The sequence below is a fragment of the Nyctereutes procyonoides genome, unplaced genomic scaffold (genome assembly GCF_905146905.1).
Source record: "Nyctereutes procyonoides isolate TBG_1078 unplaced genomic scaffold, NYPRO_anot_genome, whole genome shotgun sequence".
NCBI lineage: Eukaryota > Metazoa > Chordata > Mammalia > Carnivora > Canidae > Nyctereutes > Nyctereutes procyonoides.
Window position 1 is genome coordinate 16740891 of NW_026575052.1, and position 25816 is coordinate 16766706.

At 46.6% G+C, this 25816-nt stretch overlaps 1 protein-coding gene across 2 annotated transcripts; it reads right to left on the minus strand.

Annotated features, from left to right (window-relative positions):
- BSDC1 (BSD domain containing 1) lies at positions 1-25388 on the minus strand. Of its 2 annotated transcripts, none has more exons than XM_055331784.1 (11): positions 25356-25388; positions 25032-25092; positions 19621-19737; positions 17425-17592; positions 15143-15197; positions 12195-12310; positions 11695-11763; positions 11450-11528; positions 9480-9959; positions 3454-3557; positions 1-1021 (listed from the first exon to the last, which is right to left on the minus strand). In XM_055331784.1, the coding sequence occupies exons 1-11, from the start codon at positions 25364-25366 to the stop codon at positions 890-892; spliced, it is 1392 nt and encodes a 463-aa protein (XP_055187759.1). In that variant the 5' UTR covers positions 25367-25388; the 3' UTR covers positions 1-889. The 2 variants fall into 2 exon arrangements, with proteins under 2 accessions (XP_055187759.1, XP_055187760.1); XM_055331785.1 differs by having other exon boundaries at positions 879-2005.
- Between the last annotated feature and the right edge of the window lie 428 nt (positions 25389-25816).

Below are 25816 nucleotides of genomic sequence, written 5' to 3' on the forward strand. Positions count from 1 at the left end.
CTCATTCAGACTTCCCTTTTATTAGAGCTAACAAGTGATTTTCACACAGGTGTTTCACTCAAGTTAATTAAAAATAGACCCCAGAATCGTACACAGGGTGGGGGAGGAGAAGAGAAAAGTGACCGAGAGCAGTGGAATCACTGCTGTTGTAACTTCCTTTCCAAATAAAAGCAGAAGCACTGGGAATGCAGAGATGGCTTCTCAACTCCTTGTCTTGGTGGGAGGCCTGCTGGGGGCCGTTCCCTGCCTTACCCCAGGGTCTAAGCTGTGTCTGAGGTAAGGATGAGGGACTTCTTGGTGACTCAGACCACTCCTCCTGCCATCCCTGCCCCTTCCTTAGGCTCCACGCAGAAGCCACCCTGAATTCTGTGTTTGCCCGGCCCTGCCTCCAGCGCAGCTACTGCTGGGGACACGAAGAGACCCCCAGACACCCTTCCAGCTTCTTTGAATCTCTTTAATGCTGTTAACGGCAAGTCTGGAAAAGGTTCAGGACAAAGTTCTTTTTTCTTTCTTTTTTAATTACAAAACTAACAGCTGTTAGAATCTTTTTTTTTTTTTTTCCTTTTTTCTTTTCCTGGCTACAAAATACTCTGGGGAGATGCATTATAATTTAAAATATATAATATTGCACAAACAACCAAAAGGTTAATTAAACTAAAGAAGTAATTACAAAGAGAAAAACCCCATCCCGTCAAAAAAAAAAAAAAAAGATTCAACATTCTTTACATCCCACCCCCTCACTGAAGGTTTGAAGTGGAAGTGACCACCACTCTCTTGGCATATCTGACCACAACCCCTTTAAATCATTGGTGAATACACCAGATTATGTACAAGAATCACCAGAGCAGCATCATGAAGCACCAGGGTCTCCAGGAATTCCTGCAGCCCCTCATTCCCCCAAGAGAGGAACAGCTTTACCAGAGTGGAGGGTGAGAGCCACAAAGACTGGGTCTGTCTTCAGGAGGAAGAGCTTTTGCAGAAGCCTGATGAGAGTCTCAAGAGGTTCACCCCCAGCATATCCCTTCAAGAAGCAGAAGGGTTGAGGTGGAGAAGTTGGGCTTACCAGAGGTGTAAGTACTCGGCTTTGATCACTGCTCTGTACCGCTGGTAGCTGGCTTGTGTCCTAAGCTACGGGGAGGTCGAGGTGGGTAGCTGGTTGGACAAGGTATCCCGCCAGGCAATGCACAGAAGGGCCTGAAGTGACCCCCTCCCTTCTTGGGGAGGGGAAGAAATGCAAGAGCAGACTCTTGCAGGTGGCACAGCTGGGCTAAGGACTTGGGTGCATTTGACATGAAGAAGCCCTGGGAGAGGCATTGGGGACATACCAGCCTGGGCTGAACAAAAGGAAGGAGGTGGGGACTCAGGGTTTGGTCTCTAGATTCGGAACCACAAGGAACCTTTCTGGGAATGGAAAATGCCTGGGAGGGGGAGATCCCCAAAGAGAGGCAAGTTTCCCAGAGACGAATGCCTCTTACTCACTGGGCTAGGAACCAAAATGTGCTAGCCATCCCTGTCTAGTCAAGGACAGGTGGGATGACCTTCCTTGCCTGCTTATGGATGGGACAGAGTGTTGTCTCAGCTTCCTCCAAGAGACTGGTGCTTAGCATCTGTCTACACAGGTAGAAGGGCTAGAGTTATCCCTTGGGATTTCCCAGCAAGAGTCCCCAAGAACAGTGGGTGTTCAGCAGAGAAATGTAGGCTCTTCTGGTGTCGGGGGTAGGTTTCCTCCCCCTTGAATCATCCTATAGTTGGCACAAGTCAGAGTTTCTGGTTTGGATTTAGTGAGCCCCTTCCCAGATATGAGCAGAGGCCCAAAGGACCAGCAAGGAGCCACCCAGAATCTGTGCCCAGAACTCTGGTTGACAGAGGCCATTGGGGAAACATTCTCAGTCAGTGTCTTCCAGGGCTGGGCTGAGACGAGCGAAGGGGTGGGAGGTTCTGTGGGTGGGGGAGCTGTACGCTCTGGCTCCCCTCATTCCCAGTCCTCCCACTCTACATCTTCCAGCTGCAGACAGGAGGGGATAATGGAGAGCACAAACACATATTTACTCCTCTGAGTCAAGCCCAGACCCCACCTCCCCTAGCTGCCTCCATTTCTGGATAGCCCTCCCCTAAACAACAGCCCACCCCCACCCCATGCCCAAGTCCTGCCTTGAGCCATACCCTCCTGCCCTCTGTGAGAGTGAACCACTGTCTTAAGGAGTGTGAGTGGGGAGCAGAGCTGCCCTCTGCCTAAGGGGCAGGTCTGCTGCTCTGATCATTCCAGAACTAAAGAAAAGGCTTCCACTGACCAATAATGGATGCTAGAAGGGGACACCCTGTCTCTAGGAACCAAGCTTGTCAGTCCCTTAAGGAGAACTTGAGAGTGGCACTGTGATGAGACGTAAGGTGGCACTGTACTGCAGGTGCTCACAGAGTCTTCATTAGGGGCTCCAGCACCCTACTCCCCCAGCTGAAGTCTCCCCAGGGAACTTTCTAGTGGCCTGCTCTCAGCTGATCCCTTATAGAATGACTCTGCTGAAGTATATGGTCATCTGGTTTTACAGAGGGCTATGAAGATACAGAAGGCATCAAGCCCTTGTGACATGATAGGTGATCATGGGCCTTCTCAGCCTGGATATAGTGAGGTCACAGGAGCCAAAGACTCTCTCCCCAGGCTTCAGTTTTCCAGCATGAAAAATGAGGCCCTGCCTGTCTCTCTAATCTGTTCAACTCATATAGCAGATTCATGAGCTATATGATGGAAGGATCATGTGGTTCTTGTGTGACACTGGAAGAAACAATGACTTGAATCAAATGTTTGGGCTGGACCCTCAGTCCTGTCACTTCTTATCTGTGAGAGCTTTTTTCCCTGCCTTTCATTCAAAATGACCCATTCCTGATTCTAGCAGGTAATGAAGAGTAAGAATAGTAAGGCCTCTGAGCTTTTAGCTGGACTGGGTTTTGTGGGGGCTTTAGTAATGTTCACTGAGTCCTCTCATATCCTAGGCACAATGCCTAACATGTCTACGTGCATTATCTATCACAGCTTACAAGCTTCTAGGACCAGTTCAATGATGAGGAAACAGGCTCAGGTTAAGTGACTTGCCCTAGATCACACAGTCTTTTGCCCCAAGGCCAGAAATCTGTTCAGGTCCCATCCCTGGGGACCATGAGTCAGAAGAAGTGGGGTGGGGTTTGGAGTCTACATTTTTTAGTAGCTCCTCATGTGACTTTCATGCAGAGCTAATGTCAGAAACTCTCCCACCATCCAACCTGGAACTGAGGGGAAGCAGAGCCTGCTGATCGGAACTGTTCAGGGCCTGAGTGGGAGGTCCCAGCACCCTTCCTGAAGCTGCCATCTCAGAAAGGAGTAGGGATCCACTCTGAAGGGACAGTTGGGCCTGATGGGGAGAATCCTCAGATACTGGGGTCATTGGGCTTGCTTCCCTGAGGCCGGCTAGGCCCACTTACCTCCCCAGAGGCATCCACTTTGGAGAGTGCTATCTGTACTTCTTCTTCAGTCATGTCCAAGTCAAAGTCCTTTTCCCAGTCCTCGCTGATATCTGTGCTTGAGCCTGGAATCATGATCCACAGTGTGAAAGGCAGGAAGGGGTATGTATGAACAGTAGCTGGGAGTGATAGCACTCTTTAAAAGGGGCTGGCAAATATAAATCAAAGGTCTTACATTCTATTCTCACTCTGGCTTAGTGAATCCACTTTTAGGAATCTATTCTAAGGGAAAATTCTGGATTCAGTCAAAGACTTAGCCAATAAGAGGTTCATTGTAGTGCTGTTATAGTAATGATAATTTAAAAACCCAACTTGAGAGTTCACTGATAAGGAATTACAAAAATAAATAAATGGTGTAGTCACATGATAAAACATTATGTGCCTTTTAAACGTTAGACTGCAGAACACTTATACACATGGCAAAATAGTCTAGAATTGTTAAGTAAGAAAAAGGAAGCTACTTTAGTGGAGATGCACTTTGGCCCAGAGGCTCCCCAGAGCCACAGAAATCTTCCAGAAGACATAAACAATGAACCTCTCTTCCTCTTCACTTACTCCATTCTACCTTCACTGACTTTGCTCCTCGTGAAACACACCAGACACATTTCTGCTTTTAGGGCCTTTGCATGGGCTGTTCCTTGTACCTAGAACTCTCTCCTCGGACACCCACGGGCCAACTTCCTTGCCTTCTTCACAGCCTTGCTCAAATCCTCCCATCTAACTGTGGCCTACCTTGACTGTTCTACTTTAAACTACAACCCAGGGCAGCCCAGGTGGCTCAGAGGTTTGGCGCTGCCTTCGGCCCAGGGCCTGATCCTGGAGATTCAGGATCGAGTCCCGCGTTGGGCTCCCTGCATGGAGCCTGCTTCTCCCTCTGCCTGTGTCTCTGCGCCCCCTACCCCCCGTGTCTCTCATTAATAAATAAATAAAATATTAAAAAAAAATAAACTACAACCCACTCCCCTCACTCTGCTCTCCTTGTTCTTTTTTTCCATTCTATTTATCGATTTTTAAATATGTCACATCATAAGACTTAGTGTGCTTATTGTCTACTCATAGAAGAACTGGAATGTGAGCTCCCTGAGGGCAGGGATCTTTGTTTTCCTTTCTTATGTCTGCCAACTACTTCGAATATAGAGTCTGGGCTCAATAAAATATTCATGGGCCCTTTTTCTAAACTAGGGTTGGCAAACTATGGTGTGTGGACCAAATCCAGCTTACTGCCTGTTTTGGGAAATTACATTTTGGAGCACAGCCATTGCCATTTGTTTACATATTGCCCATGCTGCTTTCCTGCAACGACAGCAGAGCTGAGTAGTTCCAACAGACTAAAGTATTTGTGATCTGGCCCTATATAGAAAAAGTCTACTAATCCCTGCTCTAGGTGATTCTAATGCCTGCTAAGTTTAGCAATCACTGCTCTAAACATTCATATTTGGTATAGGCAGCATTAAAAAAATGTACATGTGAAAGCTATTACTAAGAAAACTATATAGTTTTTTTTAAAAAGTATATGCAGAAAAAAGTGTATTAGCAATGTGATGCCATTAAAAAAAATCTTAAAAAAAAAGTATCAGCAATGTGATTCCATTAAAAAATATGCTCACAGATCCTTATACACATAGAGAAAAGATGTGTAACATACCCACAAAAATACTAACAAAAGTTACCTCTAGGTAATGAGGTCAGGGAGTAATTTTCCTGTTTTTTTTTTCTCCTCCTAAAATGAACATATTTAGATGCGTCTAAATCTGAAAGGTTTTTCCCCCCTAAAATGAACACATACTACTTTGTATTTTTTTCTTATCTATTAAAAGCACCTTTAAAAAGAGTAGGTCCCTGGGGCGCCTGGGTGGCTCAGTTGGTTAAGCGTCTGCCTTCAGCTTGAGTCACATTCCAGGGGTCCTGGGATTGAGCCCCGCAGCAGGCTCCCTACTCAGTGGGGAGTCTGCTTCTCCCTCTGCCTTCCTCCCACCTGCGCTACTGCACTCTCTCTCTTTCTCAAAAAAAAAAAAAAAGAAAAAGTAGGTCCCTGATCTCCCCCTGGCATGACCTGTAAACATATCCCTTGCTGCTTCTTCAGCTTGCTACTCAGCAGGCACCCAGGCTCTGACAACCCCCCCCAAGCCCTGCCCCTACCTTTGTTATAAGGGGTCTTGTACTGTTCTCCTTCCTAACCACCTGGCCAGCCACAAGCATCCTCTTAAGATCAAAATCTCTGGAGTCACGCAGACCTGGGTGGAATCCCTACTTTTTATCTATTGTGCAGTCTTGGGTAAGTTATTTTGGGCTTCAGTCTATTTATAAAATAAGGATAAAACCACCCTCTTTGCAGAGAACCACAGGAGGAGATAATGCAGATGCCTGCCTCCCCACCCACCCCCCTCATTCTGATTCTGCAGGTCTAGGTGGTGGCCCAGAATTCTGCCTTATAAATAGGAACTTGGGTGATTCCTTGTAGGCCTGGGCCTGCAGTTCTGAGATACAACAGTGTTAAGGTTAGAGGTATCAATGTGCGGTGCATGTAACATGTACACATAGTGGGAATTTAACAAAAGGGGCTGTTAAAGGCACTGACTCAGAGGTAAGTAATGTTGCATGTGGTCCCAAGGCCTCCAGGGCAGACTGGCAACCAAGACCCAGTTCTTCAGACTCCACACCTAAGTCTCCTATGCCTTTGGGACACTTGGTGGTGCCTGATTATCTGTCAGTGCAGGGCTCCTCTGGGTTAGGTGCCGGAATCCTGGCTGATTCCTCATCCCAGAGCTGTGGCCGTGGCCATGACGGCTTTCCCTAACCTTAGGCTGCCCTCCAGGGATTTGAAACTCTTTTTCAGGCTTTAAATGCTAGGGCAGCCCTTCCAGGGGTGGAAAACAGGATCAGCTTTCAGTTTTGGAGTGCTTCACATCCACCCTCTGAGGTGGGTATTAATAGTCCCAATTTACAGATGATGAAATGAAGGCCTCAAGTGGCAGAGATAAGAATTGAGGCTTTCTATGCCGTGTGCCTCCTCCCACCATCCTTTCCTGTCACACGATAAGAGTACTAAGACCTCCATTATGCACATGGCAGAGAACTGATCTGTGCCAAAACAATTTAAGCTTTCATGATGGAGTTTTACTGTTTTGTTTTGTTTTTTTTAAGAAAGGGGAGTTTTCAGGTGATTACTAACCTCACAGTGCTGTCACTTAGCTCATTTTGTTCCGTTCAATTGGAACTCTGCTTCCCCAGAGAAGAAATGGAGGCAAAAACCACTCCTACGTCAGTCATTGGTGAAGGAGGGCCTTGAGCCCAGGGCTCCTTCTAGTCTGCAGGCCACAGACCTGTCCCCATCTCTCTTCCCCTGCCCTGCTGGTCCAGTCTCTTAAACATATCTTGGGGCAAAATGCAGGTGGGAAGCTGCTCTGCAATGACAATGACTGCCCTGGAACCTTGGGAGATCCTATGGCTAGGTTACCCCAAGAGACTCTGCTGCTAGCAGGGACCAAATTCTCTTATGTTATCTAAGGATATGGACATAAGAATGAAAAGGAGTCACTGTCTCCAAGCCTTCATTCTTTAAGGTTCACTCTCTCTACTCTAGCATCTACTGTTCCCACTGTGCTCCCCCAGTTCAATACCCCAGGCTTCCCCTGACTAAGTGACTACAACTATCTCTGGTGAGTCTTCTGCAAACCCCTAAGTAGGTCAGAGGCAGTAGAGCAGGGTGATGAAGAGCTCCTGCTAGTTTCCCCATAATCTCATTTCGTCCCATTTCAACCCACCACTCATTTTTCTAATCCTGCTCTCCTATAGCCCAATTCCCCATGGAGCCTACAGTTCTCTAACCAACCAATTGTTTCACTGTCTATCCCTCCCTTCCCCAGCTGATTCCAAGAGCCACTATTCTGATCACTTCTTGCCTATACTTGTGGACACTGCTCTTTTCTTCCACCAATTTCCCCGGGCTAAACTTGAACCCTGGTTCAATCCAACTCCCCATCTATTCTGTGCCTGCACCTGCATACAGTGCTGACTGGTATCTTTTTAAAATTCATGACTGCTACCTCGAATGGGCCCTTAGTACCACCTGGCCAGCAACCTCCACCGCCTTTTGAGTCCATCACCTCTTTTTCCACTTTCCCAAATAATTAGTAGGTAAGTGATTGATCTCTCTTTCCAGTAAAGAAATGGGGAAAATTACCCAGACCTCTTAGGCTTCTGTGAAGACTGAGTGGCATACATATCCAGTGCTTAGCACAGAGCTATACAGACATATAGAAAGTGCTCAGAGATGGCTCCTTATTATCATTTCCCCAAAGAATGGCTCTACTCTGATTTCTTCCCTGAAATTTTCCCTATTGTGAAACAATTACCCTCGATTTATAGAGGAATAAATGGGGCTTAGAGAGGATCAGTAACTTTTCTGAAGTCATACGGCTTAGGAGCAAGGTTGGGATTTGAACCCAGAACTGTCTGAACCCCAGTGCCTGAGCCCTCAGCCTCTACATGTAAAGGTCTTAGTATAGATCAGGCATATAATGTGAGCAGCGTGCCACGCTGCTTTATGACACTAAGCCCAACCTTCCAAGTTCGGCATAAGGTTAAGTCCTTAAGCTCTACTTCTGAGCTAACCCATCCACCCTTCTTGTTCCTCCCTCTCCTGATGAAAGCAAAGTGTGCTTTTGTCACTGCCCCTTCAATGTGCTCAGTGGCCTCTGCTATCTGGATTGTGTGGGCCCCTCAGCCGAGACTACCACTCCCCCGCAGCTGCCCCAAACTCTCCACCTCTCCTCTACAACGCCTGTCTCCTCGGTGAAACAACTGCAGATGCCCGGAGGTTCCTTCTTTCTCTGAACTCCTCCAGCACCAAGTCTGTCCCATACTGCTTCATGCTTCATCATAAAGACTGCAGCTCTTGCCCCTCCCTCCTCAGTGTCTCATAAAGAGAGGTAGGAGCTCAATGGATGACTTCACTGAATCAGAGCCAGAAGGGGAACATTGTGTTGGAAACTGGAAACCCCACCGTTTCTATCAGGGTGCAGGATATGGGTGGGGTAGGGCCAGTTTCCCTTCTAGGGTAGCAAACCAGTCTCTCACTGCACCAGCAGGCCTGGGCTCACCTGCTGGGCAAGTTTTGTGGCTGACTGGTACCATGTGTCAGCAGAGAGAGAGAGAGAGAGAGAGAGAAGAAGCCTTGCTGACAATCAGCTGTCTCTGAAGAGGTATTCTGGATGTGGGAAAAAAGTCAACACCAGAGCTATCACTGTCCTTTAATTCCAGGAATTAGAGAGGTTCCCTTTGGATAAACAGGCTCCAGTCTGAAATTCCATTACACAGATAAGAAACTAAAGTTTTATTATTTAAGCTGGGTCACAAGTTCATTTTATTCTTTTTCAACTAATGTAAGTTTTGTTTATATATATTTCATACTCATAATAATGCAGTATTAGGGAAGCTAAATGACTTTCCTGAGGTCATCCAGGGTAGAAGACCCTGACTTCAATCAATGTCATGGGGATTTCCAACCCAGGATAAGGCTGAATTGTCCAAATGGATGGAAACTGGCATAGTGTGGTAGCTAGGGCATGGGTTCTGAGTTCGAGAGACCCAGGTCTGAATTTGGGCCTGCCACTTCCTGGCCATGTGAATTTGAGCAAGTTACTTAACATTTCTGAGCTTCACTTCCTTCATCTGTAAGAGAGGACAGTAATATTGAACTCACCGGGCTGTGAGATGTAATGAGAAATTAAATGCAATAAATCACACTAACCTGGCACAAACCTTATTTTGTTGAACCTGAAACCCCAACAATTGTAAGATGCACCCTTATTTCAGAAAACAGGTATATATTAAATGGATGATATATGGTAATCCTTAGTAGGTAGCAGCTGTCATCATCATCAGTATCATAAATGAAGGACAACTGCTCCTGGAATCCTCACAAAGGGTAAGGGCACTCTTGCCTGCCCCTCCCCCCCACTCTCTGGGCTTTGGCCTTGACTTACCTTTCTTTCCATTGTTAGAGGGTGTAGACTTCCCACTATCCGAGTTCAGCTCAAACACCCGTAAGTCTGTGAGTACCTCCTCCCTCAGAGTCTCTACTCTGGCTGGAGGCCTGGGCTCTGGGCCAGTGGGACGGCCAGCAGGGGTATGGGGCTTGAACTGAGCTGGGGGTGGAGGTCCAGTCTCACCCACATCCACAGCCAGGCCCTGTTCCTCCAAAGATGCCTCTAGAAGCTTTTGAGACAGGTCCTTGGGCAGCACTGGTGCCTCAGCTGCAGTGGCAGGTTTGGCAACCTGTGTTACAAGGGAGATGCTCTCACTGCTCTCTGATGGAGTCACCTCTCTAGGAGGCTCAGCTGGAGTCACTGGATTCTCTTCACAGGGGCTCAGGGGGCCAGGTCCTCCTTCAGGGGATGTGGAAGTTTTGGCCACAGAAACCTTTGCCTCTTTTGGAGATGTAGATGAAATGCTCACAAGCTCCTCTGTTGAGAGAGAAAAGGGAAGAGGGCTATGTGCCCTGGTCAGCCCCAAGACAACCTTGGAGCTCTGAAGATTCCTCCCAAAGCTTCTAATCAAGACTAAAGGGGGCTGGATTCCTCACCCTCTCCCCATCATGGTTCATCTGCAGATACTCCCTGTTGGTCAAAGTCTCTCTTAGCCTCGAGGCCTAGCATATGTCTGGTGGACACACAGCTTCTGGCAACACAGCCCAAGATGGCATTATAGATTAGAAAGTTAAGACTCGACAATGAATCAGTTCTCAGTTCAGGACAGGTTCTGCTATATTCTCAGTGTATGATCTTGGACAAGACACTTAACTTTTCTAAAATCAATCAATCAATCAATCAGGCAGGAAGGCAGGAAGAAAGAAAGAAAAGAAAAGAAAAGAAAGAAAAGAAATAAAGAAAGAAAAAGAAAAGAAAAAAAACTTTTCTAAATAAAGAAAACACTTGGGATCCCTGGGTGGCGCAGCGGTTTAGCACCGGCCTTTGGCCCAGGGCGCGATCCTGGAGACCCGGGATCGAATCCCACATCGGACTCCTGGTGCATGGAGCCTGCTTCTCCCTCTGCCTATGTCTCTGCCTCTCTCTCTCTGTGTGTGACTATCATAAAAACAAAACAAAACAAAACAAAAACCAAACAAACACTTAATAAATGTGTTAACAGCATGCAGGTGGCTCTAACATACCATCCTAAGCTGAGCTACCACATAGAGGATGCTCAGCTACTTCCTTAAGCCAACAGTTCCCAAACTTAGCTAGGCATGGACTTTACCAGGGGAGCTTGTTAAAAATACAAGTGGGAGGGATGCCTGGGTGGCTCAGTGGTTGAGTGTCTGCCTTTGGCTCAGGTCGTGATTCCAGGGTCCTGGGATCGAGTCCCGCATCAGGCTCCCAAAAGGGAGTCTGCTTCTCCCTCTGCCTATATCTCTGCCTCTCTCTCTCTCTCTCATGAATAATAAAATCTTTTAAAAAAGACCAAATTGTTAAAAAAAAAGAAATACAAGTTTGGGGGTGCCTGGGTGGCATAGCTGGTTAAGCGTCCCACTCTCAATCTCAGCTCAGGTCTTTATCTCAGGGTCATGAGTTCAAGCTCCGTGCTGGGCTCAGTGCTGGGCATGAAGCAAAAAACAAGTTTGGCCACATCCTCACAGAGTCTTATTTAGAATGGGGGGAAGGGAATCTGAATTTCAATAAGCATCCCAGGTGGCTCTGAAGTGGCTAGTCCATGGGCTGGCAGGACAATCCTGCTGCCCTGACATGTGATTTCTGTACCTAAACCAGGAATTCCACCAGCCCAGGCAAACATTTCCTTGTTAGTTGAGCCTATCCTCAGCACGTACAAATGCTGTATACATATGCCCTATATTTCCCTAGGTGCCAGGTCTCTCCAGTGCTTACATAACAGCCAGACAGTCCCCACAGGCAGGACAGGACCCGTTACTTGCTCATCACCTCTCAATATCTCTTACCTTCTTCCTCCTCCCAGCCAGGCTCTTCAGAGATGCTCTGTTCTGCCCGTTGCTTCAGGGCATCCCTCCGGGCCTGCTCCTGAGTGTGGGGGAAAACATAACCAACGAAGTCAGGGCATGCTCTTCCAGGACCCTGGCCCTGACCCCAGAGTTCTTGGTACCCTGTGCCCTTTCTTCCCCCAACAAAATCCAGTGTGCTTCCCCAAGGGCCGAGTGAAGCACCTCCCCAGGCCAGGCCAGCATACCTGCTCTAGTTGATGGACTTTATAGAAATATCGATGCCAAAATTCTGCATGGGAAACAGCTGCTGGGACCTGGAGAGAGAGGACAGTGGAGATGAGACTTTGGGAGAAGTTGTATAAGGTCTGTGTCCCCAGCCTTATCAGCCTACTCCCAGCTGCTCTGGATTTCAGACGTGGTTTAGTGGCTAAGCAGTTTTCCTCAGAGCATTTACACCCTCCATCCCTAGACCCATCTTCCTGGCCCAACTTGACCAAGGAGGAAGAAAAGAATTTTCATCAGGCTTTGCTAGCCCTTCCATTTTTCACATGACTGCCAGAAGTCTGACAAATCAGCTTTGCCCATGTGGCTTCTTGGCTCAGAACCTGGCTGGTCTGGCTCTAGAGCATCTCTGACTGCTCTGTGGGCCAGGTGATTCTGCAGTGACTCTAAATAAAATGTCCCTCCCAACCTCCCAACACCTCAAACTGAAGCTGGGTTTCCCCACAGCCAGCTGGGCCCTCACCATCTTGGTGTAGAGGGCCCGGATGGAGGGGCTGCCTACAAGAAGCTCTGAGATCTCCCCCTTCTTCTCTTCCAAGCAGAACTGGGAAAGCCAGGCATCAAACAGTTCCGGGGGTCCTGCAGAGGGATAGACACTGATGTCATTTTCCTGAGTCTGGAGAAAGAACACTGGGCCTACAGAAAATACACTTAAGCCTGGACATGGACAGTGAGGAAAGTTTAAGTTTTTTTTCAAAGCTGTTTGGCCAGGGATCCCTGGGTGGCGCAGCGGTTTGGCGCCTGCCTTTGGCCCAGGGCGCGATCCTGGAGACCCGGGATCGAATCCCACGTCGGGCTCCCGGTGCATGGAGCCTGCTTCTCCCTCTGCCTGTGTCTCTGCCTCTCTCTCTCTCTCTCTGTGTGACTATCATAAATAAATAAAAATTAAAAAAAAAAAAAAAGCTGTTTGGCCAAAGATGGGGGCGTCAGCAAGGGTGTTGGAGTACGCAGCCCCACTGATATCATGGCATGGCACTTAAGTGCAGCTCTCTAGAATGAGCTGCAGTCTACATGTTCTCACACGCCTGCTCCTCCTTTAGCCCAATCCACCTGGCTACCGAACCCCCTCCTCTACTTGAAACTATTATTCTCAGGTCCCCAGGGGCCCCATGTTGCCAGTCTAAAGGCTACTTCTTTGCCCTCCCTCATGTGACCAACCCAGCTTCTGATCTTGGGAGCCACTGTTTTCCTGTGAATGCCTTTTTCTCTCCTGGCTTCCCAGGCTTTTGTGATTTTCCTCCCACCTTTCCAGTTGTTCCATCAGTCTTCAGTGGGCTCCTTTTTCCTTACCTTGTCTCATTATCTGTTTTCTCCTAAGATAAGCTCCACTAAACCACAAATTTCAACCTCTTCCTCTCCTGACAACTCAGTCTGTCTTTGCAGCCCCAGCTATCCTTCTGGGCTCCAGATTCAGAGGTCCAGGTGTCCCCTGGACACTTCCACCTGCTCAAGTACAGCAAACCCAATGTATGCTCATTTTCTTCCCTCCCAAGCTCTCCTGCCTACTTATCCACCAGAACCCTGGGTGCCCTCCTGAACTCCTCCTTTATTTGATCACTCTGGATTCCACTTTCTCAGTGTCTTCTATATGCACACCTTCCTCTTCATTCCACCTGTCACTGCCTCGTTTCTGGCTTTTACCTCTGAGTGAGGATTTCTATCAAGCCTCCTACCCACTCAGCCCATCTTCTGTCTTTCTCTATTTTACCCTTTACAACCATGCTTGATGTCTTTTACAAGATGCAAAATCTAATCACCTCAGGCTTCAAAACCCTTCAGTAATTCTCTAGTTTGGGCTTTTTGTGTGTGTGTGTGTGTGTGTGTGTGTGTGTGTGGGCTTTTGATTTATTTTTAATTTAGTACATATTTTTTCTTATTAAGTAAACTCTATGCGCAATGTGGGGCTGGAACTCACGAACCTGAGATCAAGAATTGCATGCTCCACTGACTAAGAAAGCCAGGTACTCCTCTAGGGAGGGTTTTTTGTTTGTTTTTAAAGATTTAATTTGGAACACCTGAGTAGCTCAGTTGGTTGTCTGCCTACAGCTCAGATTATGATCCTGGAGTCCTGGGACTGAGTCTTGCATTGGGCTCCTTGCTCAGCGTGGAGCCTGCCTCTTTTTCTGCCTGCCTCTTTCTCCATCCGCCTCTCCCTCTGCCTGCTGCTCCCTCGCTCATGCTCTCATGCTCTTTCTGACAGATAAATAAAATCTCAAAAAAAAAAAAAAAGGATTTTATTTATTTATTTTAGAGGGAAAGAGGGAGAGTGAGAGCAAGTGAGCTGGCTGGGAGAGGCAGAGGGACAAGCAGACTCTTCTTTGAGTGCCCAGAGAGCGGGCTTGATCTCAGGGCCCTGATCTCATAACCCTGAGCCAAAACCAAGAGTAGGATGCTCAACTGAGCCACTCAGGTGCGGGAGGGCTTTTTAAGCTAGGATCTAAGGATGGGCTTCAGAGGGTCAAAGAATTCCCCCACTGCGTTCTAAAATTTTGCAGAGAGCTTGTCATTTTCAACAGGTTTTTAAAGGGCTTTGTAACTAAAAAAAAAAAAAAAAAAAAAAAGGTTAAGAACCACTACCTTGTGGCATTTAGAACAAAATACAAACCTCTTAGTTTGGCACTCAAAGCCCTTCCAATCCGTCCCCTCACCCTTGGCAGTTCTCATGGCCTCCTTCCTTCATATGCACCTCTGCAGCTTTCCTCAGTATCAAAACTTCAAATGTTCTGCTGCCACGCTTGAACACCCTTCCCCCCACTGCTAAAAGTAAAATGTTTACTTCTTTTTTCTTTTTTAAGTAGGCTCTGTGCCCAGTGTGTGGCTTGAACTCACAACCCCGAGATCAAGAGTTGCATGGTCCACTGACTGAGTCAGCCAGTAGTTTACTTCTATTCCATTCATAAAACCTCAACCTAAGTGTCATATCCTAGGTTCGCCAGGTTGAGCTGCATGCTGCCTTTCTGTGGAAGCAGCACCAGATCCTTCCTGTCATTGCTTTATTTCATAGTTTCCTGCTTCTCTCTCCCTAACAGGAGGCTCCTGGAGGTTTGGACCGGGGTGAGAGTTTGATTAATTTCTGAGCTCTAGTTCCCAGCCTGGCTTGCTGCATGGCAGGGGTTTGGCCAACAAATGCCAGAGAGAAGGCAGGTGGGGCAGCAGGGCTGGGAAGGGGCCTGAGTGGAGAATGAGGGAGTGGCATGAAGTCTCTGCAGACTGGGATGAACACAGTCCAGGTTGAGGGAGGAAAAAGGGTCAATTCATCCCACCAAACATAAGGTACACTCTAGCCTCACTCCGCTCCCTCCACCGGGGGCGGGGGGAGGGCCAACGCTATCAGAGACAACAGGGTGCTCAGCCCAGACCCTCTTCATCTCCCTTCCCTGCAAGCCTGCCCCCTCACCACTACCCCCTCACCATCTGGTTCATTGCAGTAGGTTGCCGGGTCTGACTGTAGGCTATAGAGGCGAGCCTGTAAGAAACAAAGAACAGAAATTCTAGAGTGCATAGAGAAAACACCTCCCCTCTGCCACATACCCTACCACTGTTGTTGATTCAGATGCTTTGAAGACGTCCTTTATCCATACATTTATTCCCACTGGAAGGCAACCTCAACCCAGCTTCTCCTCTGCTGGCTGCCAGACCCACAGGGCACTTATCAGCTCACCCTGTGGCTAGAGAGAGGGGAGTACCAGGCTAGGAGTGCAAAACTGGGGCTTCCAGAAAAATGGTCTTTCCCTAGTATTCTACCTTGGGAACTAAGAAAATAGTGTAAGCAGACTACAAGATTGTATGTAAAAATGCTTTTGAATTATATTTGAAATTTGAAATATATATATTTGGAATTTGAAAAACATTAGTTCAAATATATTAATAAAGTCCAAATTTATAGGCAAATTTTGAAGTAAAGTAGCTCCCCCAAGTTAAAATCATTCATCAAGAATTTCTTAATTTTGGGGGGTGGGGGATGGGGTAACTGGGTGATGGACATTAAGGCGGACATGTGATGGAATGAGGATTGGGTGTTATGTAAGACTGATGAGTCACTGACCTCTTACCCATGAAACCAATAATACATTATATGTTAATTAACTGAATTTAAATTTTAAAAAAGAAAAAGACCCCAAATAAACAAAAAAAAATAATTTCTTGGGATGCCTGGGTGGCTCAGTGGTTGAGTGTCTGCCTTTGGCTCAGGGTGTGATCCTGGGGTCCGGGATCGAGTCCCAGATTGGGCTCCCTCTGGGGAGCCTGCTTTTCCCTTCTGCCTATGTCTCTGCCTCTCTCTCTGTGTTTCTCATGAATAAATAAATAAAATCTTAAAAAAAAAAAAGAATTTCTTAATTTCACAGCCAGTCTGCCAAATGAATTATCTGCTGTGTTCCCGTTAAGGAACTCCAAAACAGAAAATCTCACCTTCCTTCCTCAGCATTATGTGAAGCAAAGGCTGGCTATCTGCACCAGAACTTCAGCAAGTAGCTTTGTGATTCACTGCTATTATAATTTTAAATCCTACAATTTAAGAAGCTTCACACTTCCACTCAAATGTTCACTAAGTGTGGTATTTTATTTTTATTTTTATTTATTTATGATAGTCACAGAGAGAGAGAGAGAGAGGCAGAGACACAGGCAGAGGGAGAAGCAGGCTCCATGCACCGGGAGCCCGATGTGGGATTCGATCCCGGGTCTCCAGGATCGCGCCCTGGGCCAAAGGCAGGCGCCAAACCGCTGCGCCACCCAGGGATCCCCAGGCATTATCTTTCAGCACTAGTATTAATACCTAATCCCTAATACACTTAGGGATCCCTGGGTGGCGCGTTGGCCTGCCTTTGGCCCAGGGCGCGATCCTGGAGACCCGGGATCGAATCCCACATCGGGCTCCCGGTGCATGGAGCCTGCTTCTCCCTCTGCCTGTGTCTCTGCCTCTCTCTCTCTCTCTCTGTGACTATCATAAATAAAAATTAAAAAAAAAAAAGATAATGCCTGAAAAATCATTATGTTTGGAATGGAAATTCAATGTGGCAAAATGCTTCAAAGGCCAAACTGCTTGACATCACACTGTGAATTTAGGAGAAAACACTCTATGAACCATAACAAGTAATGCTGAGAAGATAAAATGTAGAAGAACTATCCTACCACTGTTGTGATCTAGGTACTCTGAAGACATCCTCCCCCCCATACATTTATTCCCAGTAGAAATCAGCCTTAGCCACAATGTTGGGAATATCATGCCTGTACAGCATTCCTTACTATGTCTGAAAGCTGAAAAGAATCCAAGTATGCAACATTAGGGAAATGACTGAATAATTGTTATCTTCACTTGCAAGGACTTAAAGACATTAAAATGATGGTGACTAAGAAAGATGCTAATATTTTTTATATATTTTTTATAGCAGGTTATAAAAGTGCATGTATAAAGTGCCTTTTTTGGTTAAAAAGAAAAAATCCTAACTATCTTTACCAATGTTTATAAGCAAAAAGAAATGAGAGGTTAGACACCAACAGGAAATTGGTGGTTGTCTTCGAGGGATGGGATTATGGATTTAGGAATCATTATCTCCTTGCTTAAAGAATTCTCCAATTTAGTCATATATGTTTATTTACTTTCTGGCCTGAACACATATTACTTTTGTGGGTGCACACGGGAAGCTAGAAGCCAGTGTTGGTAGGCACCTGCAGGGGAGGCTGCTGATGAATACCTTGGTGCCATCATAAGGCTCGGCTGTACCAGAGGGTGTGCCCATCAGGGTGATGACATCGCAGTCTATGGTTTTGTCTGGTGAGGGAGCAAAGGTGTCGGAGATGACCCCTAGGAAGTCAGACAACCCCTTCTTCATTTTCTCTGTTGCCCCCGAGGAACCTTCAGTCTGCAGAAAGAAGTGGGCAGAGGAAACAAGTGGCTCAGGAATAGGCTGCAATCTAGGGTATGGGGGTATGGGGTGTTGAGTGGTGAGGCATTGGCGGCAAAAAGTGAGGGGTGGGCAGGGAAGTGCTTGCAGCCTTTTACCCCATCTCTGGGGCTGGAGAGAGACAGAGGCAGCCTAGGTCTCCATACACCAGATGGGGGTATGGAACACAGCCCCAGTAAGCCTGTGTAAGTCAGAGTAGAACTCCTCGACTGGCTGTTTCATTAAAATTTCAATGCCAGTCAGGCTGATCAAAAACTGGTAGGAGAGGATGCATGCCATACACACTCAGTGGGGAAGAGGACCTATGGGCAGAGTGGTAGGAAAGGTACTAGTTTTGGAGACCTAAACCTCTCTGAATTTGGTTCATGATCTGTAAAATGCGGATAAACAGACTTCCTTCAGAGGGCTGCTGTGAAAAATAAAAGAGATAAGGCATGTACAATGCCTGGCATATAACAAACATTTACTAAAGAGCAGTATTGTAATAGTACAAGTTCATCATCATCATTGTTCAGGAAGTAGAACATTTCGTATGAAAGGTTGAGGAAATACGGACAGCATGAGAATAGATACTCCTTCCTAGAGGCAAACCTGGGACCAGCTGAGGGCCAATGTATGGATCATCTAGAAGGGGCAAGAGGAACACCAAGCTTGAGCCACACTGGTCCAAATGGCCTCAAAGCAAACATAGGATGAGATGCTGATAGGGCCAGGCTCTAAAAACCTTGAGGAAACCATAATATTTAATCCTGATGAAGCTACCCAAGCATTTTACACCTGGGATATATCAGAGTGCCTGCCACATGCTAGCACAGGTATACAATCATATCTGCTCAATGAAAAAAAGGAATAAATAAATGGAAGAAATGAGTGGCATCTCTGCTACTGGCAGAACTCTAGCAATTTAGCAGGATTACTACTTGTCATTCATGCTCATCAGTAGCTCTGATTAGCAGGCAGACAATATTTTATAAGAGTCAACCAAATAAGGTTGGCTAAAAGAACTCCAAAACATGTTTTTCATATCATGGTCTCTAATCACAAGGTGACTGGTTAAGCTGGTGATCAAATGAAGAAAGTGCAATTGTCCCAATACTAAAGGAGAAACTGCTCATGTAAAACCTGTGTATTGTATTTCATCAGAAGCTTGAGATTTGCAGAAATATCCAACACAATTTTACACAAAATTTTACACAATTTTACACAATCTTTACACAATTTTCACTTTTCACACTGACTTTAGAATCTAACTCCTATCTCACAAGATTTTGCTACACATCTTTAATAAAAATAGGGCCAGTAAGAATATAAGTTGGCACAACCTTTCTGGAGGGTACTTTTGCAATAAATATTAAAAGGCCTAAAACTGTACTCATCCTATGATCCCTTCCAGTATTTTATTATAAAGAAAATGTGAAGGATAAAGATTAGCAATCACAATGTTCACTGTGGCTCTGTTTATAGTACTAGAAAAAAATGCAGTAGGAAACTTGGAACTGTGTGAACCCAGAAAACAAAATAACAGGCCATTTATGATGCTGGAGAGCAAGGTTTGCAATGATTAAGTCAGAAAGTAGGTTACAAAACATGATATTTGGTTGATTCCAGTTTTGACAAAGAAAGTGGATATAAAAAACAAATATATCCCCAAATTTTTTTTATATCCCCAAGTTTTAACAGTTGTTGTCTTTGGGAGATGGAATTATGGGTGTCTCCAGGTCTTTTTCTTCTAATTACATGTATTTTCTAAATTGTCTACAATGAACGACTTTGTTAACAGGAAAACGTGCTAAAATAATACAGAAATGGGAAGGTCTATTAATACTTATTCTATGTCACTTGTTTGCTTGACAGACATAATTCAAAGTGGAAGCCTATGGGGAAAAGAATCACTTAATAGTAGAAAGTCTGGGGCGTCCCCACCAGGGTCCCAGGGCAGGTCCAGCTGTGAAGGACAGCCACTCAGAGAGTGGGGGCAGTACTCACAGCGAGCTTCTCCTTGACCACGCTGGCTGTGGCTGCAATGGTACAAGCCGTGTCATGCTGCACCACCTGGGTAAACTCTGTCAGGTCTCGCTTCATGAACTCCAAGGCTTCAGAGGACTATGGGAAGACAAGAGAGGGATGACAGGCCAGCTGGCTCCACCACCTTTTGTTCCTGTGCCCTGGGCTGCTTCTGTCCCAGAGAGACACATGGAAAACTCAAGTGATACGGGAAGCCTAGGTACAGAAACAATGCCTGCTTGTCCCAAGTCCATTACCTGGGATAACTGAAAAGCAGAGTATAGAGGGACTTCCTGCTGCTCTGAGAATGGGGACAAGTCTTAGCCCAGGCATTTAAAAGCTCTGTGGCCACATGTAATTCTCATCTAGTCTTGATTTTCTCCTATAAAATGAGGGAGGTGGCCTAAGTCAGTGGTTCAAGAGCAGGCTGGGGAAGGGGCAATGTAGATTAAAAACAAAACAGAGTCTGATACACATCGCTCTGATATGCCTTAAGTCATGACATTTGTTTCGAATTTCACATAACATGAAGAAAAGATGTGATTTTTTTTTTATCAAAGGAAAGTGTTTCTACCTTTACTTTTTTTTTTGTTATAGGAAGATTCAGTTGAAATATGAGGCAATATGTAAAACTTATTGGAAAAGTTTACTAACATGTTCCATTAGTAACAGCAATAGTCTAGAAAGCACTTACGAGGGATTCTTGACAATTTAATACCAGTAAAAAGATGTGTGATTTTTACATTCAACAAAGGGCGTGTTGAGAGAAATAATGGATTGGATTTTCTCCAAGGCCTTCTTGGTTCTACCATTCCAGGATTCTATTCATCCGTAGAGCAGAATGGATTTTTGCTTCTGTTAGAATGACCTGCTTCCCACCCAAATGCTCAGACGGCATGAGACAGCAGGCCTTCAGCTCTGGTCTTAAGTCTTCCCTGCTTTGATTCACCCTTACCCACTCTAGGGTACCTTCCCAGATTACCTTTGTGTTCTCCCTGGAAAGCCCTCTCATTTTATAGATGGATAATCAGCTGCAGTTTTGTTTTTGTGTGTATGGGGGTTTTGTTTTGTTTTAGCATTTTTGAGGGTTCTGGTGTTTTTTTCCTTTGGGGAAGTGACTGCCTGTTTTTCATCAGCCTGGGAAGTCTCTGAATGGGGCAGTTTTGTCTATCAGCCAGAAGCTTCTCTGGGAGCAGGGAATCATGTCTCCATTTCAGACTTAGTACTACTTAATTGGGATGGAGGGGTCAGCTATGAATTCTCTCCATCCACTCTGCCATCACCTTGGTGTAGGCCAACCTGCTCTTTTAAGTGGATTTCTTGCAGGTTGCATCAGATACCTCTACTACATTTTCCTTGTGACACTGCTAGGAGCTTTGGAAGTCAGAGCCGACCAGGTTGGCTCTGCTTTACATTCTTCAGTGCTTACACAGTATCCTATGAGCAAATATAAAATCTTTACCTTCACTTACAAAGCCCACATAATCTCACCTCTGGCAGACTCTACCACTGTGTCCCTACTGAGCTCTAGCTGGCTTTCTGCAAGTTTCTTTTTTTTTTTTTTTAAGATTTTATTTATTTATTCATAGACACAGAGAGAAAGAGGCAGAGACACAGGCAGAGGGAGAAGCAGGCTCCATGCAGGGAGCCCGATGTGGGACTCAATCCTGGAACCCCAGGATCACACCCCAGGCTGTAGGCGGCGCCAAACTGCTGCGCCACCGGGGCTGCCCTCTGCAAGTTTCTCAAATGCTCTAGCATCTTCCCTACCTCAGGGTGTCTGAACACACAATTCTAACTCTTCAAAACACATAAGTGAACAAACAAACACAACAAACAGACCCCCTCACCTGGTTAACTCTGGTTATTCCTTAAGATCTATGCTTAAATGTCACTTCCCTAGAAAAGCTTCCCTGATGCCATCTCAGATTAGGTTGGCTCCCTGCTTCCCAGGGCACCTGTATGTTCTCTAACATTTATCATGCTGTAGGCTTATGATTACCCATACAGTATCTAACTTCCTGGTTAAACGGAGTTCTGTGAACATAGAGCCTGTGATTTTCCTCACTGATCCTTTCCCAGTATGTGACATAGAACCTGGTACAGAGTAAGTGCTCAGAGAATGCTTGCTTGTTAAATTTACATGTACCAGGGCTATTTCAATTATATAACCATTACCATATGATTTGATGAATGGCTGTCTCCCTCACTAGACTGTGGGCTTTGAGGGGACCAATATCAATATGAACAGGCATGGTGCCTGCCCTCAAGAAGGTCATCGCCCACCAGGCAAAATGCTCAAATAACAGGGCCAATGTGCAAGAGCAGAGTTGTGACCAATGTATTATCAGGCAGTTGGAAAGACTTGGTGACTGAGCACCTAAAAGAATGAGTAGTCAGCAAAAGAAGCCAGGGCATGGCAGGGCACAGGGTTTACTGAGGCCTTTGAGCACTTCAGTCCTAATGAACATTCAAGGTAGAGCAGAAGTAGTTTGGAATAAAGCTGGAGAGGCTGCAAGGGCAACTATGGTGGGCCTGGGTCAGCCCTGTGAGTGATAGGAAGCCACCAAGAGTTTGAAGGAGGTAGGACATGACAAGATCGGCATTTTGGATAGGTCACTCTAGTGACTGGCACTGAATGTCATGGATAGGTCCAAAAAGTGATAAGATTAGGAGAACCAGTCTATAATAGCTGCTATAATTCAGAAAAGAAAAGAATATGAATAAGGATAGAGCTGGTCAGGATGAAAGGATGGGACAAATTCAAGAAATATTAGGCAAAAAAAGGTATATTTGGGGATTAAATCGGCGTGTTGAGTGAGGGCAAGAAAGAATCAAGGAAGAGCCACTGGCTGCTAAACTAGGGGACCTCATAGATACAGTGCTGCCAACTAAGAGAGAAAATGGGGAAGGTGGAGCAGGCTTAGAATGATGATGATGATAATGATTTTGGTCGTGCAGAACGTGTGATGACAGTGGGGTATCTGGGATAGCTGTCCAGCATGAGCTATTCTCAACCACTAAAGCTCAGAGAAAAGGATTAGGAGTCATGGTATTATGAAAATGGAGGAGGTCACCCAGGAAGAGTTTGTAGAGTGAATAAAGCAATGAGCTGAGGACAAAATCCCTCAAACATCACACCTTTAAGGGACAGGAAAGGGAAGTTATGAAACAGGAAAGAAAAGCTTGGAGATGTGGAGAATTGAGAGAGAAACATACCACAAAGCCAAGGGAGTAGTGTTTCAAGAAAGAGGGAGTGATCACTAGTGTCAAATGCAGCTGAGAGGCCCTGAAAGATAAGAGCTGAAAACCACCCACTGGATTTGGCAAAGTGGTAGGTGAAGCTGAGTGTGTTTACAGATAAGCTTACATGTGGTGGCTGCAGGGAATGGGGGGTGGTGGTGGTTATGAAAGACCATACTGTTTTGTTTTGTTTTTAAAGATTTTTATTTATTTATTTATTCATAAAGACAGAGAGAGAGAGAGAGACAGAGACACAGGCAGAGGGAGAAGCAGGCTCCTTGCAGGGAGCCTGACGTGGGACTTGATCCAGGATCTCCAGGATCACGCCCTGGGCTGCAAGCAGCGCTAAACCGCTGTGCCACCGGGGCTGCCCGAAAGACCATACTGTTGACCTCAAATATAAAAAGTAGGAGGTGAGGTTGTCTCCTAGGGGTGAAAGAGGAAGTAGGTGAATAGGGGACCTGAGGGAAGTTAGGTTTGGGGAAAGCTCCTGAAGATAAGGGGAAGAACAGCAAATCAGAGCCTGAAAAAGATGCTGGGGGGTGCTCAGGCCTAAATAAAGTTAGGAAATCTGTCGTTGGACCAAAGAGCAATATGACCCTATCAGTGTCTGTGGGTAAATGCAAACACAGACATACACTATAGAAGAAGGTAAGGAGTAGAGGAAGGTAGATTAGAGCACCATGTCAGAACTGTATAGTCTCTAGGGCAATGTATGCTAATGGGTGCAAGAGAACTGAAGGTCCTGGGAACTGAGTGGTCTAGATGGATCCAGGAGAGGAAGGCAAGGGAGCAAGGCCAGGAGAGCACTGAAAGACCAAGGAAAAAATTGAAGTAAAAATGGACTGGTTGTGTTTAAGAGGTTTCCCCAGCACCCTCCTCAGCACTTAATAAAAATAACTAATGTTAATGTACTACACACAGTGTGCTAAGTATTGTTCCTGATGCTTTACACACGTTATCACTTAATCCTCACAACAGTACTATCAGGCAGGTATTATCAATACTCTCATTTTGCAGGCAAGGAACTGAGGCCTAGAGAGGTTAAAGAACTTGTCCAAGTTGACATAACAGTAACTAGCTGAGAGAGAAATTAAGTTCCCTCTTTCTAATGGGGAACTGTCAAAGGCAAAAAACAACATCACACCCTTGCTTCAAAAACACGGAGCTCCTCAAGAAAGAAGATGGGAAGCTAACCAACTATCTACTTTTCATGAGTTATGGTAAGTCCAGTCCTGAGGGAAACACACAGGAGGTCCTTGCCCAATGCTTGCTGAATACATGTCAGATTCTCCTCCCAGGAGATCGCTCAACAGTACTTTGAGGTCTTCTCAAATGAACTTCAGTGTGAAATTCTCTTAGTCCTCATCAACAACCTAAACAACTCAGGGGACTCTCAGATTTGCTAGGCTGTAGCTGAGAGGCTATTCAGGAGTATGCAGGCTAAAGGAGGCATTAAAATGCTGCCAGAGTAGAGGATGGATTTTAGCCAAGATCAGAAGCCTCCTGGAGTCTGCCCTGAAGCAGGACTCACCCCAATTTCTTGAAGTAAACAGTAATTAACTTTTTTTTTTCTCCACAATTCACTTGGGCTGGTTTTGACAAACTAGCATGGAGTGGGACAGAAACACAGGACAGCCTTGTCCACTGGCAGAGCCAAGGCTCACTCATCCCACAGGGACTGCTGCCTCCCCATTAGGCTGTGAGCTTTGAGAGGCCCAGGACAGCATCTGTACCCCCAGGGCCTGTCAGAGGGTGCTGGCTGTGGCATTCTAGTATTTGGATGACTATAGCAATAGGTTTCTTTCTTTTTTTTTTTTTTTTTTAGCAATAGGTTTCTATTGGAAGAATTCTTCTTCAAGGCCTAGATCAAAGGTTCTCTCTTCTACGAAGCTGTGAATTTCCTGAGCTGGAATAAACTGCCCTTCCTATGGATTCCTACAAAAAGGTCGCTCCAGCCTTTAAAACATTCTGTATTTCACCATGGCTAGTGTCACGCCGGTCTGAATCGGGGTCAGTCCTCCCTGAGACCCAAAGGGGATAACAGCAAGGCCTGGGTGGGCCTCGTCTCTGGCTGGGCGGGGCCGCTCGGACCTGCTCGCAGGAGGCGGCGCGAGGCCCCGGCGGAGGAAGGGCGCCGCCGGGCTTACCTTCTCCTTGACTGCCTGGTAGCTCTGCTGCAGCCAGCTCCGCCACCAGCCCACGTCCTCCCTGTGAAGACAGACATATCTGGCGGCCCTGCGGTGCGACTCCTGCCCGCGCATGATCGGGTCTCAGTTCCCCCCTCAGATGTGGTCCGCGGGCCGAGACTTGGCAGACCGCTTCCCCACCCCCTCACACTGCGACTCCACCCCGCCTTTTCAGCTCCGTCCACTCCCGGACTGGCCTCTTGTTCCCCTCGGGGACCCTGGCCCAGAACCCCGACCCGGGGAGAATTCAAGCCCCAACGCCCGAGAGCTGGATGACGGGCTCACCCTTCCGCCATCTTGCCTGCATGACATCACCACTATTTACTGACCTCTGACTTCCGACACGGCACCGCCCCCTCAAGTACCGCCCCGGAGCGCTCGGCCCAATCGTCGCGCTGACACCGCCCTCGGCCCAATCACCGCTCCGCTTCATCACTAGGCCCCGCCTCCTTGAGCTCCGTCCACTTTCCGTCTGGAGTTCGCTCTTAAACTCCGCCCCTGAGCTCTTGGTCCAATCCCTACTCAGTTCGGTTCTCGGGCCCACCCACCCCCAAGCGTTGGCCCAGTCCTTCCAACAACTACTTATCATCAGCTGACTTCGGTTACGGTGGCTGGGGTGGGCCACTTCCGCGGGCTTGGACCCCGGAAGTGCGGGAGCCCATGGGGAGCGAGGGAGGGAGCCGGGCTGGCGCTCGAAAGTGTGGATCCTAGAGCGCAGGCCTAGGACCACCCCCCTTTATGAAACA

Coding starts and splice junctions, on each gene's coding strand:
- BSDC1 (XM_055331784.1), bottom strand. Junction 12,311..15,142: donor CTACTGCAATGAACCAGATG/GTGAGGGGGTAG, acceptor ATCCCTCTGCAG/GACCCCCGGAACTGTTTGAT. Junction 11,529..11,694: donor AAGTCCATCAACTAGAGCAG/GTATGCTGGCCT, acceptor CCCCACACTCAG/GAGCAGGCCCGGAGGGATGC.